Source organism: Vitis vinifera, chromosome 11 (assembly GCF_030704535.1).
Source record: "Vitis vinifera cultivar Pinot Noir 40024 chromosome 11, ASM3070453v1".
Lineage (NCBI taxonomy): Eukaryota > Viridiplantae > Streptophyta > Magnoliopsida > Vitales > Vitaceae > Vitis > Vitis vinifera.
Genome location: NC_081815.1, coordinates 2,442,874 through 2,456,044, shown reverse-complemented (window position 1 = coordinate 2,456,044; position 13,171 = coordinate 2,442,874). Strand labels below are relative to the sequence as shown.

Below are 13,171 nucleotides of genomic sequence, written 5' to 3'. Positions count from 1 at the left end.
ATTCCACACCCCGCGCTTTTACCTAAGTTTCTAGCTCACCTGTTCGTTCAAGCCAGGCCCAATTTGGGTCCAGTCCAAGTGAATCGTGTTAGTTAGGAGGGGCAATGGCTGCACCAAACTCCATTTCACCTGCCATTTTTTGATTGATGAGTCTTGAATCCACGTTGCTTTCCAATACTAGGCAGGCCCTCGGCTGTTTCCACAGCCAAACCTTTCTAAGGCATCATTGATGTCTAAATATGGTAAAGCCCATTTTGTTTAGGAGTGAACAAGTGGCCTGAAGAAAAATTAGTGTTCCAGGCTTAGCTCTAGCCTTTACACCACATTTGTTATACCATATCTATTATTAATGTTTGATTCTTTGATGGATGAGCAGTTTGGGAAACTTATCATTTCCCTTTTCCCAGATCCCATTATCTTGAACAGTATGACTACGGGTTCATTAGAGGCACTCCTCTAGCACTGCTGCTTAACCCAAAACCAAAGAAAATCAAGCATTTCACAGAGCATCCAACTTACAGAAACCAACTAGCAACTCTGTTTCTGTCACGTCTGGAATTCTATGCTTGGACCTTGGAGAACTGCTGTTGAAGAGTTGGTCCAAACCTGTAGAAAAGAGGCAAGTTACATTAGGTTGGCATTCAACTCAAAACCTTCATTCAGAATCTTAGATTAGGGCATACAATATCTTAAGTACATCGTTGTAGTATCTAGTATCTGTAGAGGCATGAGTCTATCCATTTAGTTCTGCATGAGTTGGAATTACAGGCAGTAGAAAATTTCCAAATCGCGAATCAAAGATTTTGAAATTGGCAGTGCAACCCTCTTGTTGAGCTTGTGCTACTGCATGTCTCCTAGCTTGTTCAATCCTGAAATGGATTCCACCAGGATGGGCTGCTGGAAGTGGAACCTACATAATCAGCCACCTAGTGAGAATCCTAGGGTTAAAAACCGATGATTCAAGAACACAGCAAAGGAGGGCATTGCTCACAGTTGGAATATCAGTTGAAGTTGAAACTACATCGTTCTTTGCAGCTGGCGAGGAGACCATTCTGCAACCAGAAGAAAAGGCACATTTGACACTTAAGAGGTTACATGTTGAGCTCAAGAATCACAAATTCATTCAAAATTAAATCATGAAATTAAAAATCGGAAAGAAACTATACTCTGTGTTTCATATCATAAAATATTTGGACCAAAGCTTGGTAGTTAAGCTTGAAACTGTGCAGATTTCTTTCTTTTCTTTTCTTTTTTTTCCTTTTTTATGACAGTATATGGAAGGACAAACCTAACTTTATGAAACAATCTCTACTGCTGCAGGCTTTCAGGAATTTCAGGGCAACAACAAAATTCTTCATCACCGATGAAAGATTATCAAGCCCTAACATTAAATAAAGTTTCAAAGGTGCTTCTTTGGAAATCTAAACCATGAAGTGGCAGCAAAAATGAATTATATTAATCCATCAACCCACTGCACTCATCTCATTATGCAGTTTACATTGTTCTGATGAGAATTGTCTACATTTGAACTCAGAAGTTTGAGAAATACTACTTATACTCCTTTACAATGGAGTCGCTTTCTCCATCTTTAACACTTTGTTTCCAACCAAAATTTTAATCGAGAAAATTTTAATTGTGGAATGGAAGGGAGAGGAGTTTGATTCTATTTCCTTTCCTCTTATTCCAACGTTTTCGGTTCAAACTTCAAAACACATTACTGTCAATTCAACAAATCCAAACACCAAAATATCTCTAATGAAGAATGAAGTATTCAGAAATCACGTATCATGAATTCAATGTTTTTCAGCAAAGCCTAATCGATAAAAATTAGAAATGAAAAACGAATCTTATTGCTAAGAATTGCGTGAAAAAAAAAAAAAAAGAAAAAAAAAAAAAAGAAGAACAAATCAAAAGAGAAAGAAAGCGATGAAGAGGATAAAAATTGAAGGCTCGTGGGCTTACCTGCGAGAGATTGCATGGCCGATTCTTCTTTTCTTGGATTCAGGTTCCATTTTCAGAGCTTCGCTACACAGTGGGCCAATGCCCTAGGGTTTTTTAAGGAAGGAGGCGTCACAGGTCGGTGAGCCTCGCCACACACGGTCACCTGATTTTACGTCACGTGGCGTGACCACTACTGGATTTGGGCCTGTAATAAAGCCGAGAAGAAAAGAGAGAAAACCTGGAACATTAGAGTCTGACCGGTTAAGCTCAGCTTAAGCCCAATACATGGAAGGACAGTACCTTAATTGGGATAAAGTCAGGCCCAGATGTTTTGAGACTAGGCCTGAACTGGAGCTTCCTGGGCCTAGCCCCCTAGTTGTGGAATCAATTGCTAACTTGTCATTTGAATATGGAAGATAAATAGATGACTCTAAGAATACGATATGGCTCTGCTTGGTTCTGAAGAATATATGGAAAATATAAGGGAAATAAAATAGAGAGTAATAGAAGGAAAAGAAAAGTGGAAGAAAATCGGAAATATATTTAAAGTTAATAAATTATTTTTATATACCATTTATTCTAAGTCTCTTAATAATCTCATTAAGAATAAAATAATTTGAAAATATATAAGTTTTTAAGAAATTTTGATTATATTTAATTTTTTTTATATATATTTTTCATTATAAAACCAAAATGGAAAAAATATTTTTTATTTTTTTTTCATAGTTTTTTTGGAATCAAATATTGTCTAAACATTTAGTACTTAAAATTTGAGGTGTATTTAATACATGAGAAAAAGAATGAAAATAGAATGACAATGACAATGAATTATGATACCATGTAAAAAAAAAGAATTAAAATACTAACAATTCAACAAAAGTAGAATTTGATATCATACTGATAAATTTTTATTGATTTTTGTGCAACAATTCCTAGTGAAAAATTAGAGAAAAACGAAAAGAAAACACTTAGATTTAATATGATTCGATAAATTGCATATATTTATGGGTACAAGGAAGAAGACTTTTATCATATGTTAAATTAAGGTTATATAAAAGACTATTTATATTAATCTTTAGATAATAAAATTCTAAAAATACTCTTAAACCGTACCTACGCTCCCCTCATTCCACTCCCGATATTTATCCATTTTTTTCTCCATATATATCTTTCCCTTAATATGAGTCACATACTACAACAATTTTTTATTCATATCCCTGTTCTTAAAAAACACAATTCAAAGATAATAATAAAATAAAAATAAAAATTGATTTCCCATTCATGTTTTTTTATTCCAAGATCTTTCAACACCCGAAACATGACATTAGTGATTATGAGTTGGGCCTAATATTCTCTAGAAGAAGCCTTGCTTGCACTAAAAAGTGTAGCCATCCCAATCTGAGATGGGCTGTCAATAGTTGAGGTGGTTGAAGATGAGGAGGAATGCATGCTCATAGGGAGCCTACCCTATCTTATCTTTTAGAGCAAGAGGGGGGAGAAAGAAACACCCATGATTGTGTTCCAAACTCTACACATAAGATTTCTTTTTGTAAAAATTAAATGATGAGATTCCCCTACATTTGTTCCTTAAATTGTGTTTGAAACACTAGGACATAGATTTAACTTAACATCATGAGATTCCCCCCAAACATCCCATTCCTTTTATCAGGCGTCGGCCAACCCCACCTCTGATTTCCTCCTTTAAATATTTCTTGAAAAACACCCTTAGCCACACGGTTAGCACATACATAAATTAATGCCACTTTTGACAATCTTATCAATGATTCTTTCACACTCCCCACCATTAGTCCAACCTTTTCCTTTTTTTTTTTACTTTTTTTTTTTTAATTCCAATCGGGCATAAGTCAAATGCTAGTGAAAACCCAAGACTACAAGGAAAAGGAAAAGGAAAAGGTATCTTAGCAAAGGATATTGTTATCATATTAGTATCATTCTAGTGCTCTATGTGTACACTAATTCAATATGAAAATGGGCACAAAATTACACAACAAGATCAAGTGTTAAAACTGCCCTTTCGATCAACTCTATGGCATGGTACTATATGTAAAAGCAAAACCCATTTTAGAATGGGATTTTAGTTGTAGAAAGCTGACTCATTTGAGTACCTTCTATTGGTTGAATAGAAAGAAAAATGAGAAATCTAACATGTTTTTAGAAATGGGTAATGGAAGAAGTGGTGGGTTATTCAAAATGTGGGTGTGTGCCCATATGGTGGGATCTCTAATTAATGCAACCCCCCATAGGGAGGTCTTTAGGGATTTGTAAATCCAAAAATCTACTTTCTTTAACAAGCTCAAGATCTTTGGGTTTGAGTGATTTGACCCCCCACAATCCCCCCATATCTAACTCTCATCATGCCATGATTTTAGTGGATGAAATCTCTGAAAAATCATTTCCTTGATTCCTACTTCCCCATTTTGTCGACACAACATAATCTTTGTTTCTTAATGGATTTCTCTTCTTGTTTGACCATTTTGAAGAAACCCCATGTCCACTTGGGTGCTCATTTCACAGAGTCTCATCACACAAGATGAAAGATGGTGGGTGGGCCATTCATGGGCATGTGAAATCGGGTTTGCTTTTCCATAAAGTAGAATTGGAATTGTTCTTGCTTTAGTTTAGGAATCTATCAAGATTACTAAAAACGTGAGTTTAGTTCATGAAAGCAACACCATTTTGAGTCTTTGACTTCCACTACAACAGCTAAACCAAGCAAACCCACAACCCCACGTCGATGAGGACCCAGTTTGCCAAGTGGATCCCCACTACCTCCATTCCAAAAATTAGGTTTCCCACCGCACATTCTCATTGGACAATTAGGGGGGTCAACCTAATTTTTAGTTGAAGTATGTGTGGCTCCCACTGAGATTCACTGCCTAATTTTTAAGCCCTTTCAAGCATATGGGTGACTCAGCTACACTACACACTGCAGTGACAAAATGCCACTCTCTTTTACTTCATTTCATAACTAGATTCATTTATTTTTCCACAAATTAGGACTGATGAACCCAATATGATTAATATTCACAACCCATTTCAAAGGTATCAATTTTTAGCTTAAGGATGATGATGGAGACTTAAAAACAGGTCGTCAACCTAAGAAAATGAAACCCCATCCTAAAGAGGATCAGAAGGAAGGTCGTGGATTGGGACAACAAGAGAAAAAAATAATAATAATAAAGAAGGGGAAGGGGGAGTTCCTCCTAGGCATGTCTCACAATACCATGTGAAGAAATGCGGCCCACGTGGGACATGCATGCGTGTGGGTCTCTTCAAAGTGGTTTAAGGGCAGTTTGAGGGTGGAATTAAGAAAGGGAAGGAAGGTCAGTCCCATACACAAAGGACATGAGAAAGATTAAAAATAATTTGTTGAAGTGTAGAAAGGTAAGCATCAAGTGCCCCCAAGGAGGGAGGCGTTGTGGCCGTGATAAGTCATAAGAGATACTCCTTTAGTCCTTTTGCAGGTGATGATAGACAACATGAACACCTTTCTTTCTATGTGTTTTTCTTTGCTTTGCTTTGCTGCATTGGAGAGGTGGCTATGAGCTGTACGTGCGTGTGAGGCAAGTAGCTGGCGTTTTCAATCACCCTTCTGCAACTCCATCTCATATTTCACGTGCCTTTCTATATATTTTTTCCTGTTTTGGAATATGGGCACCTGTGTGTTGTTATACATATACAATCAATCCCCTTTCTCCTTCTCCCTCTCCTTCTTCTCCTACACTTGGCTTTGGGCTTGGCTACCCTCACAAATCTTAATTAAAATGGTTAAACTCAATTCATGGCCTTCAAAATCCTAACTTGTTTCCTAATCTAATTCAACTTTTCTTTTATTAGACACCACTTGCTTTAAAGTGACTTTTCCTTTATGCATATATGACCTTATATGTTATTAGGCATCAATTGACTTATTTTAACTCTTCTTTATATATGAATTGCTATTATGTATATAATAATGTTCCTCTAAAAAAACAACTACTTATGAATTGGCATCAAAGTTTTGAAGTATTAATAATAGTAAATTGATTTTCAAATGAAATAACTAACACTTAAGACTGTTATACTTTACGATAGGTAGAATTCATTTTTGAAAACCAGTTATTAAGGGAGGATATCCAAGTGCTTATAGGTTTAATTACTAAAGCAATGTATGATTCAATTGGGTTGTTACAATCCATTATGTTTTTGAAACCTATGACTAAATGACTTTGTGGATCTCGCACATAGGTAGTAACCCTTCCTCAGTCTACTCTTTTTAGGATGGAGATCTTCTTTGCATGATGTTTGCTCTTAAACCAATTATCACACATATTGAGTGCAATTCACCCTTAAAAATCTACTTTTAAGATAAAGGTATGTAAGTGCTTATAAGTCCAACCATTAAACTCGAGCTTAATGATATAGATTCAACTGAATCGTTATGAGGACTAATAAATGCTTATAGGTTTAACCGCTAAAGTGATGTATGATTCAATTGGGTTGTTACAATCCATTATGTTTTTGAAACCTATGACTAAATGACTTCGTGGATCTCGCTCACAATTAGGTAGTAACCCTTCCTCAACCTGCTCTTTTTAGGATGGAGATCTTCTTTGCATGATGTTTACTCTGAAACCAATTATCACACACATATTAAGTGCAATTCACCCTTTAAAATCGACTTTTTAGAGAAAGGTATGTAAGCGCTTATAAGTCCAACCATTAAACCCGAGCTTAATGATATAGATTCAATTGAATTGTTACGAGGACTAATAAATGGTATTAGAACTGAATCATATAACTTACAACCGTCTTAACTTAATATTATTCCTTTAAATATATTGTTTTATTTAATATTACGATTTCCCTTAATATATAATCCGAGCTTACTCAACTAAAACATACACTAAACACAAAAGAGTACAAGTTCTAGGCTTGGAGCTGAGTTTGAAGTCAAAGTAGGGGAAAGCTTGGTCCTCAACAAACATATCCAAACAACAACAAAAGAGCCCTAGCCTCTTTCCTAAGCTCACCAAAAATAGTTGAGCGTAATGGGCAGATTTGACTGACTAACCCTTAAATCAAGGGGAGGCCCCATGCTTATGGAAAATTAAAGGCACCAAAATCAAATCAAGCATGTAAACAACAAATGTGCTGTCCCAATGTGCATATCTTTTCACTACTCATGTGCTCTTATGCTGAGCTTTTCGGCAAATGCTGCCCTAGAAACAATCTCTTGTGCAAAAAGCGCCTCATAAAAAGTGTGTAAAGCTCTTTTTATTGACTCATCTGGGGTGCTGCCACGCGTCCCAATAAGCATATTGAAGTCTTTCTTTTTGGAAAGTTTAATTTTTTTGAGCATCCTCTTTCTCCATAAATTAAACCAAAAGTGAATTTTATTGTATGTGTTGTGATGCTCATTGGGTGATTTTTCACATTTTAATTCTGTCTAAAGTTGCTACCACAAAATGTCAATTGTTGTTAATTCTTCTAACCCATCTCCAAGGAATGACAATTAATTTAAAACATTTCCACATTTTTTTATATTATCTTCTAAATTATGTTACAAATAATGCAAAATGGACCCCATATACAATTGTTGGGGAATAAGATTTTAATTGGACTTACTATTAATTATTATTCCGGGTTGCTTCAAGATAAAATATGGTATGACTTTGATTAAATATGAAACTTTAATCATGCATTAATTTATAAAATTGGCCTAAATTTAATAAAAATGTTAGAAAATAATACTTAAGATTGAAAACTAAATATTTTTTTTCAGTCAATTATTGGCTATAATTATGGGATTTGAGTTTAGGTTTGTAGTATGCTCCAACTAGCCAAATTAAATTCCTCTTTAATGGTCCATCTTCTTCTTATATGTATAAAATAAATGTAGCACTTGATAGATCATGTAGGACTTGGAATGCACCAACATTAATGAAATTTATCATTTCTAAAATAAAGGAAAGATAAGTTATACATTGTCACTTTCATCCACATGCTCCACTTCTAATTAGGAAAAAATAAAAAAATAAAGGACATGTTTGGTAACAGTTTTTTAAAACAGTTATCTGATTTTTGTAAAATAAAAATTTATTTGAAAATCTAAAATATTTTTAAATATGTTTTAAAATTAATTTTTATATTTAGTATTTTATTTTTAATTATTTTACATATTTATATAATTATTTATTAAAATAACTCTAAAAAAATAAGTGAAAATAATATAAAATAATTAAAAGATGTTATTTGAAAACACCATATTTTCTTCTTTAGAACATATAAAACATCAAAGGGTTTTTTGTTACAAATTATATTTTATGTATTTTTTGTTTTAAAGAATAAAAGATTGTTTTCAAAAACATTCTTAACCATAAATTTATTAGAAAAAAAGAAAAAAAAGGAAACCATTTTTTGTTGAGATTGATTCTGATTTGCAGTGTTTTTAAATTTATAAATAAAATTTTCAAAAAATATTTCTAGAAAAACTATAATCAGGCAGGCTTTTCTTTGTTCTAAAATTAGGTATGTAAAATTTAGAAGAGGGGAGCAGTGAAATTAGGAGTTAGGAGAGTAGGAAAGTCAGCGGGGGAAGACAAAAGGGGTTGGAAGTCATAGAGAGTGGTCAATAGAGTCCAAATGGCCAACTCATGAAATGGTGATGAAAAATTATATCCCACTGTGGCCGCCCATGACCCATGACCCATAAAGATTAAAGACTCCTCCTACTGGCACCCACAAACAACCCCATAACAATGAAGATTATTCCCCAAAGCAACCTCCAACCCTCTTACTCATTAACATCTGTGCTCTTCTCTCATTAAATTTTTAGGACCCAGATGTTATTATTAATATATTCCTTATTGCTTCTAGTCTTGGGAGACCTTTGAGTCTCTTTGACCACATTTATGATGCATGTCTCATGATGATAGTGTAGGAGTTGTAACATGCCTCTTCTCCAAAACCCCCAACCACCCTATCAGGCCACCGATGTGTTTTCCATTTATTTGGACAATTTAATTCGGTCAAACCTCTGCTTTAATAACAAATTTCGACACGCTAATGGATAACCCATGAAGATGGATCAAATATTTTATTTTATTAAGGAAAAAAGAACTGCCATATAGGAGAAGAATTGATAATATGATTACAAAAAAGAAGGAAAGGTGATAAGGGTGTATGATAGTGTGTCCATCAAAATCTATCTACAGAGTAGAGTCCATTCCTGGGGAAAGAGGTTAATAAATAGGCAAGTGGCGGTGGAATCAAGGATGAAGCAGATTTCGGGGCGAGAAATCCTGATGGGGGTCCACAAGAGGGGGGAAAAGGCGAAGAGGCCCGGGTCAGAGTGGCTGAACACAAAGAAACAAAATGGGGTTCAGTGTCGCGCACCCAAGGCTAGCTCTGTGTGTGCAGCAGAGTCAGATTCACTACAAACAGGCAAAAATCTGAGTACCTTCTTCCTTACTTGCTACCACCCACCACCACCCCCACCCCACCACCACTGCTGCCCTGTGAAGGCCTTCACGGCCTGACACCCTCACACACACACACTCAGAGATGATACCTTAGGATACGACAACCACAGTCAACAGAGGTAGATAGAGATAGGGAGAGAGAGAGAGAAAGCGAAAGTTAAAAAGAAGAAGAGAGATTGATGCGCAGGTTTAGGGGGAGTGAATTTGCTGACCATGTCCCCTTCCTACCATCTGTTTGTGGAAATGCCAGCCATCTTGCCTCCTAATCCTCCGTTTATCACGTACCCGCCTCTTGTACTCCCCACCCATCGCATACTTTCTTTTATTTTTCCCCAGGAATTTTCGGTTTTTCTCTTAAAAAAAAAAAAAAAAAACTAAAAATTTCTGGAGGGGTGACGCGATAAATGACGTTGGAGAAAGTTGGAGGGGCAAAGGCTCAGTCGACAGCATTTTTGGCAGTAAAATCCCACTTTAGTTTGCAAATGATTTTGCTGACGTGTACCCCTCCTGACCCGCTGGTGGGGTCCATCTCTCAAATTTCAGTCCCCCAATCAGATCACCCAAACTGCCACCCTCGCGTCGCTGCGACTCTGCGCAACGTTTACAGACCAACCCTAAAACAAGGACCTCCCCACCCAATTACAACATTAAAATTTCGAAAAAAAAATCCCACAGTGCGCGTGCAATCCACACGTCTCACTGGTCATTACCACCTTCCTCCCCTAATTAAAACATACAATTAGGTATGACTAGAATTGAACAGCTTAACGGACAATAACTGTCAAAGTAACTGACACAATTTTCTCGATTTTGTTCAAAAATAAAAGGGAGGAGAGGGAATTATAGTTGATAGGGTGGTGGTGGTGATTAACTGATTATTCTTGCGAAGGTGGGGGGAGGGAGAGAGTTGTCTTTTTGGAAGGGGAGCATAGGCTAGTGTGATTTTAAGTTGAGTTACGTATCGAAGGGGTGGGTTGGCGGAGGGAAAGAAATAACCAGCAAAAATCTCTCGTAAAAACACCATTTTTACTTATTGGAAATTGAACCTTACAGAAAGATCTGACAGTCTGACGTCCCTTTCTTTAAACCCACATAAAGTAAGAAAATAATTACTCTCTAAAAATATATCACTATAATTCCAAACCAACCTATAAAGAAAATGGAAAAAAGAAAATAATTGAATTTTTAAAGCAAGAACACCACCCCACCTCAACCTCTCTATTAATACTTGGCTTCCGGCGGAAATCAATCTGTGTGTCTCGTTTTGAGGAGAAAGTGAGTGAGAGAGAGAGAGCGCGAGTGGGTGCCGCTGTTCATGAGAGTATCTCTGAAGAGGCTGAAACAGAGGAGGCTAAGACCAGTGAAAGAGAGTTTGCTGCTGCTGCTGTTGTTGTTGAATCATCAGTATGTGTAATCCAAACACCACTTCCAACATCGCCACCAGAGGTGTGAGCGAGAAACCGTATTTCGATTTTTTATCATTACCCAACTGTATAAAGGACTTCCAGAATTCCAAAACCAACCCGGAAAAGCAGTCGCAATTCGTTTGCCCATCCCTCTCCGAGATCATCACCGAAGCCAAATCACTCTTTCACCTCTCCTTCCCCATAGCTCTAACGGCTCTCATTCTCTACTCTCGCTCTATCTTCTCCATGCTCTTCCTCGGCCATCTTGGCGACATCCAACTTGCCGCCGGTTCTCTTGCCATAGCCTTTGCTAACATCACCGGATACTCGGTGCTTTCGGGCCTGGCACTGGGGATGGAGCCCTTGTGCTCACAAGCCTTTGGAGCTCAACGTCCAAAGCTACTCTCTTTGACCCTTCATCGCTCTGTGATTTTTCTTCTCTTCTCATCAGTACCCATCTCACTCCTCTGGCTCAACATGTCCAAAATTCTTCTTTATTTGCATCAGGACCCCGATATCACACGTATCGCTCACACGTACCTTGTCTTCTCTCTCCCTGACCTCTTCACCAACTCCTTTATCCACCCAATCCGCATTTACCTTCGCGCACAGGGCATCACCCACCCTCTCACAATAGCATCACTTCTTGGTACCATCCTCCACTTACCCATCAACCTCATCCTCGTCTCCCACCTTCGACTCGGCGTAGCCGGCGTCGCCGCCGCCTCCTCTGCCTCCAACTTCTTCGTACTGATCTTCCTCGTGTCCTACGTGTGGGCCCGCGGGATACACGAGCCAACGTGGACCGCGCCGAGCATCGACTGCCTGACCGGGTGGAAGCCGCTGCTCCGGCTGGCGGCCCCCAGCTGCGTGTCGGTGTGTTTGGAGTGGTGGTGGTACGAGATCATGATCGTACTGTGTGGGCTTCTAGTGAACCCCAAGGCAACGGTTGCATCAATGGGTGTTCTGATACAAACGACGTCGTTGATTTACGTGTTCCCATCGTCACTCGGGTTCGCCGTGTCGAGTCGGGTGGGGAACGAACTCGGTGCGAATCGTCCAGACAAGGCAAGGGTATCAGCAATGGTATCCGTGTTTTTGGCGGGTGTGATGGGGTTTTCAGCAACCATGTTTGCATCAGGGATGAGAGATAGGTGGGGCCGGATGTTCACGTCTGACGTCGAGATCCTACGGTTGACATCAGCGGCCCTGCCAATCCTAGGGCTCTGCGAGCTCGGAAACTGTCCACAGACGGTGGGATGTGGGGTCCTCAGAGGAAGCGCACGGCCCAGCACGGCGGCCAACGTCAACCTCGGCGCATTTTATCTGGTGGGCATGCCGGTGGCAGTTGGGCTTGGGTTTTGGCTGGGCGTTGGGTTTTGTGGACTTTGGGTGGGCTTGCTTGCGGCCCAGGTCTGCTGCGCTGGGATGATGTTGTATGTGGTTGGGACCACTGATTGGAACTACCAAGCCATGAGGGCTAAGACGCTAACCTGCGCAGGGTGCGGAGACACAGTATCACCACTCCCTACTGCTGATACCAAGGATGAAGAACAGCCCTTGATCTGCATAGTGGTCACTTCATCATCTTGAGAGTTGAGACCACCAAAACATAGGCACCCAGGTGTAATTTTATTTTTTTTCTTTTTTCTTTTTTCTTTTTTGGTTTCATTTTAATTTTAAAATCTGAACTTGTGATTGTGAATTATTGATTTTTTGGTTGGGAGAGATGGGGTCTTCCTGAAAGTATGATAAAGGAGAATTTTTGTTGTTATTTTCCCAAAAAATTCCATTAATTATTGTGGACTATTTTGTTAAGCTTTCACTGTCGGGGGTTGGCAGTTTGCGTTAAAGTTAAAAAGGATGGTTCAAGGAAGAGGAGAGAAAACGAAAGAGAGAGACTGGAACAGTGATGCCACAAAGCAATTGGCCGTTTTGGGGAGTGTCTCATAAATCCAGACATGTCTCTTCCTTTTTGTTCTGAGCTTTTGATGTGTAGACAAAAGGGCAGAGGGGAAGGCATTCAAGTGTGAGGAAGACACGTGGTGATTGAAGTCATCATCATCCAGCTCTATACTATCTGAACATCATGGGCTGTGTTGATAGGGTAGGGTAGAAATATTTGGCCAATCACCTCCTCCATTCCCATGGTCTTCTCCTTTTCTTTTCATACTTTTTTTAGTGGGGGGCTTTGGCTCTACTCTCCACTGTGGTCCGCGTCTATAATTCGCCCTTTCCCACCCCAACCGGCCAACCCCCCATATAATCCTCAATAATATCTCCCTGCTAAGGATTTTGACCTTTCTTCTGTTCCTCACCAGGAGAATTGAATAGTAAACC

The 13,171-nt window shown here is 38.5% G+C and overlaps 2 protein-coding genes across 3 annotated transcripts; one reads left to right on the top strand and one right to left on the bottom strand.

Moving 5' to 3' along the window:
- Positions 1-278: 278 nt before the first annotated feature.
- Positions 279-2,170, bottom strand: LOC100853124 (uncharacterized). Of its 2 annotated transcripts, XR_009466939.1 has the most exons (4): positions 1,963-2,170; positions 992-1,052; positions 684-910; positions 279-606 (listed from the first exon to the last, which is right to left on the bottom strand). XR_009466939.1 is itself a non-coding variant. In XM_059740791.1 (3 exons), exons 1-3 carry the CDS (start codon positions 2,010-2,012, stop codon positions 734-736), a joined length of 288 nt encoding a protein of 95 aa, XP_059596774.1. In that variant the 5' UTR covers positions 2,013-2,143; the 3' UTR covers positions 279-733. The 2 variants fall into 2 exon arrangements, 1 of the variants encoding a protein (XP_059596774.1); XM_059740791.1 differs by having other exon boundaries at positions 279-910; positions 1,963-2,143.
- Positions 2,171-10,439: 8,269 nt separating this feature from the next.
- On the top strand, positions 10,440-12,559 carry LOC100262938 (protein DETOXIFICATION 51). The gene has a single exon (XM_010657962.3). The coding sequence runs from the start codon at positions 10,832-10,834 to the stop codon at positions 12,422-12,424; it is 1,593 nt and encodes a 530-aa protein (XP_010656264.1). The 5' UTR covers positions 10,440-10,831; the 3' UTR covers positions 12,425-12,559.
- The last annotated feature ends 612 nt before the right edge of the window (positions 12,560-13,171 follow it).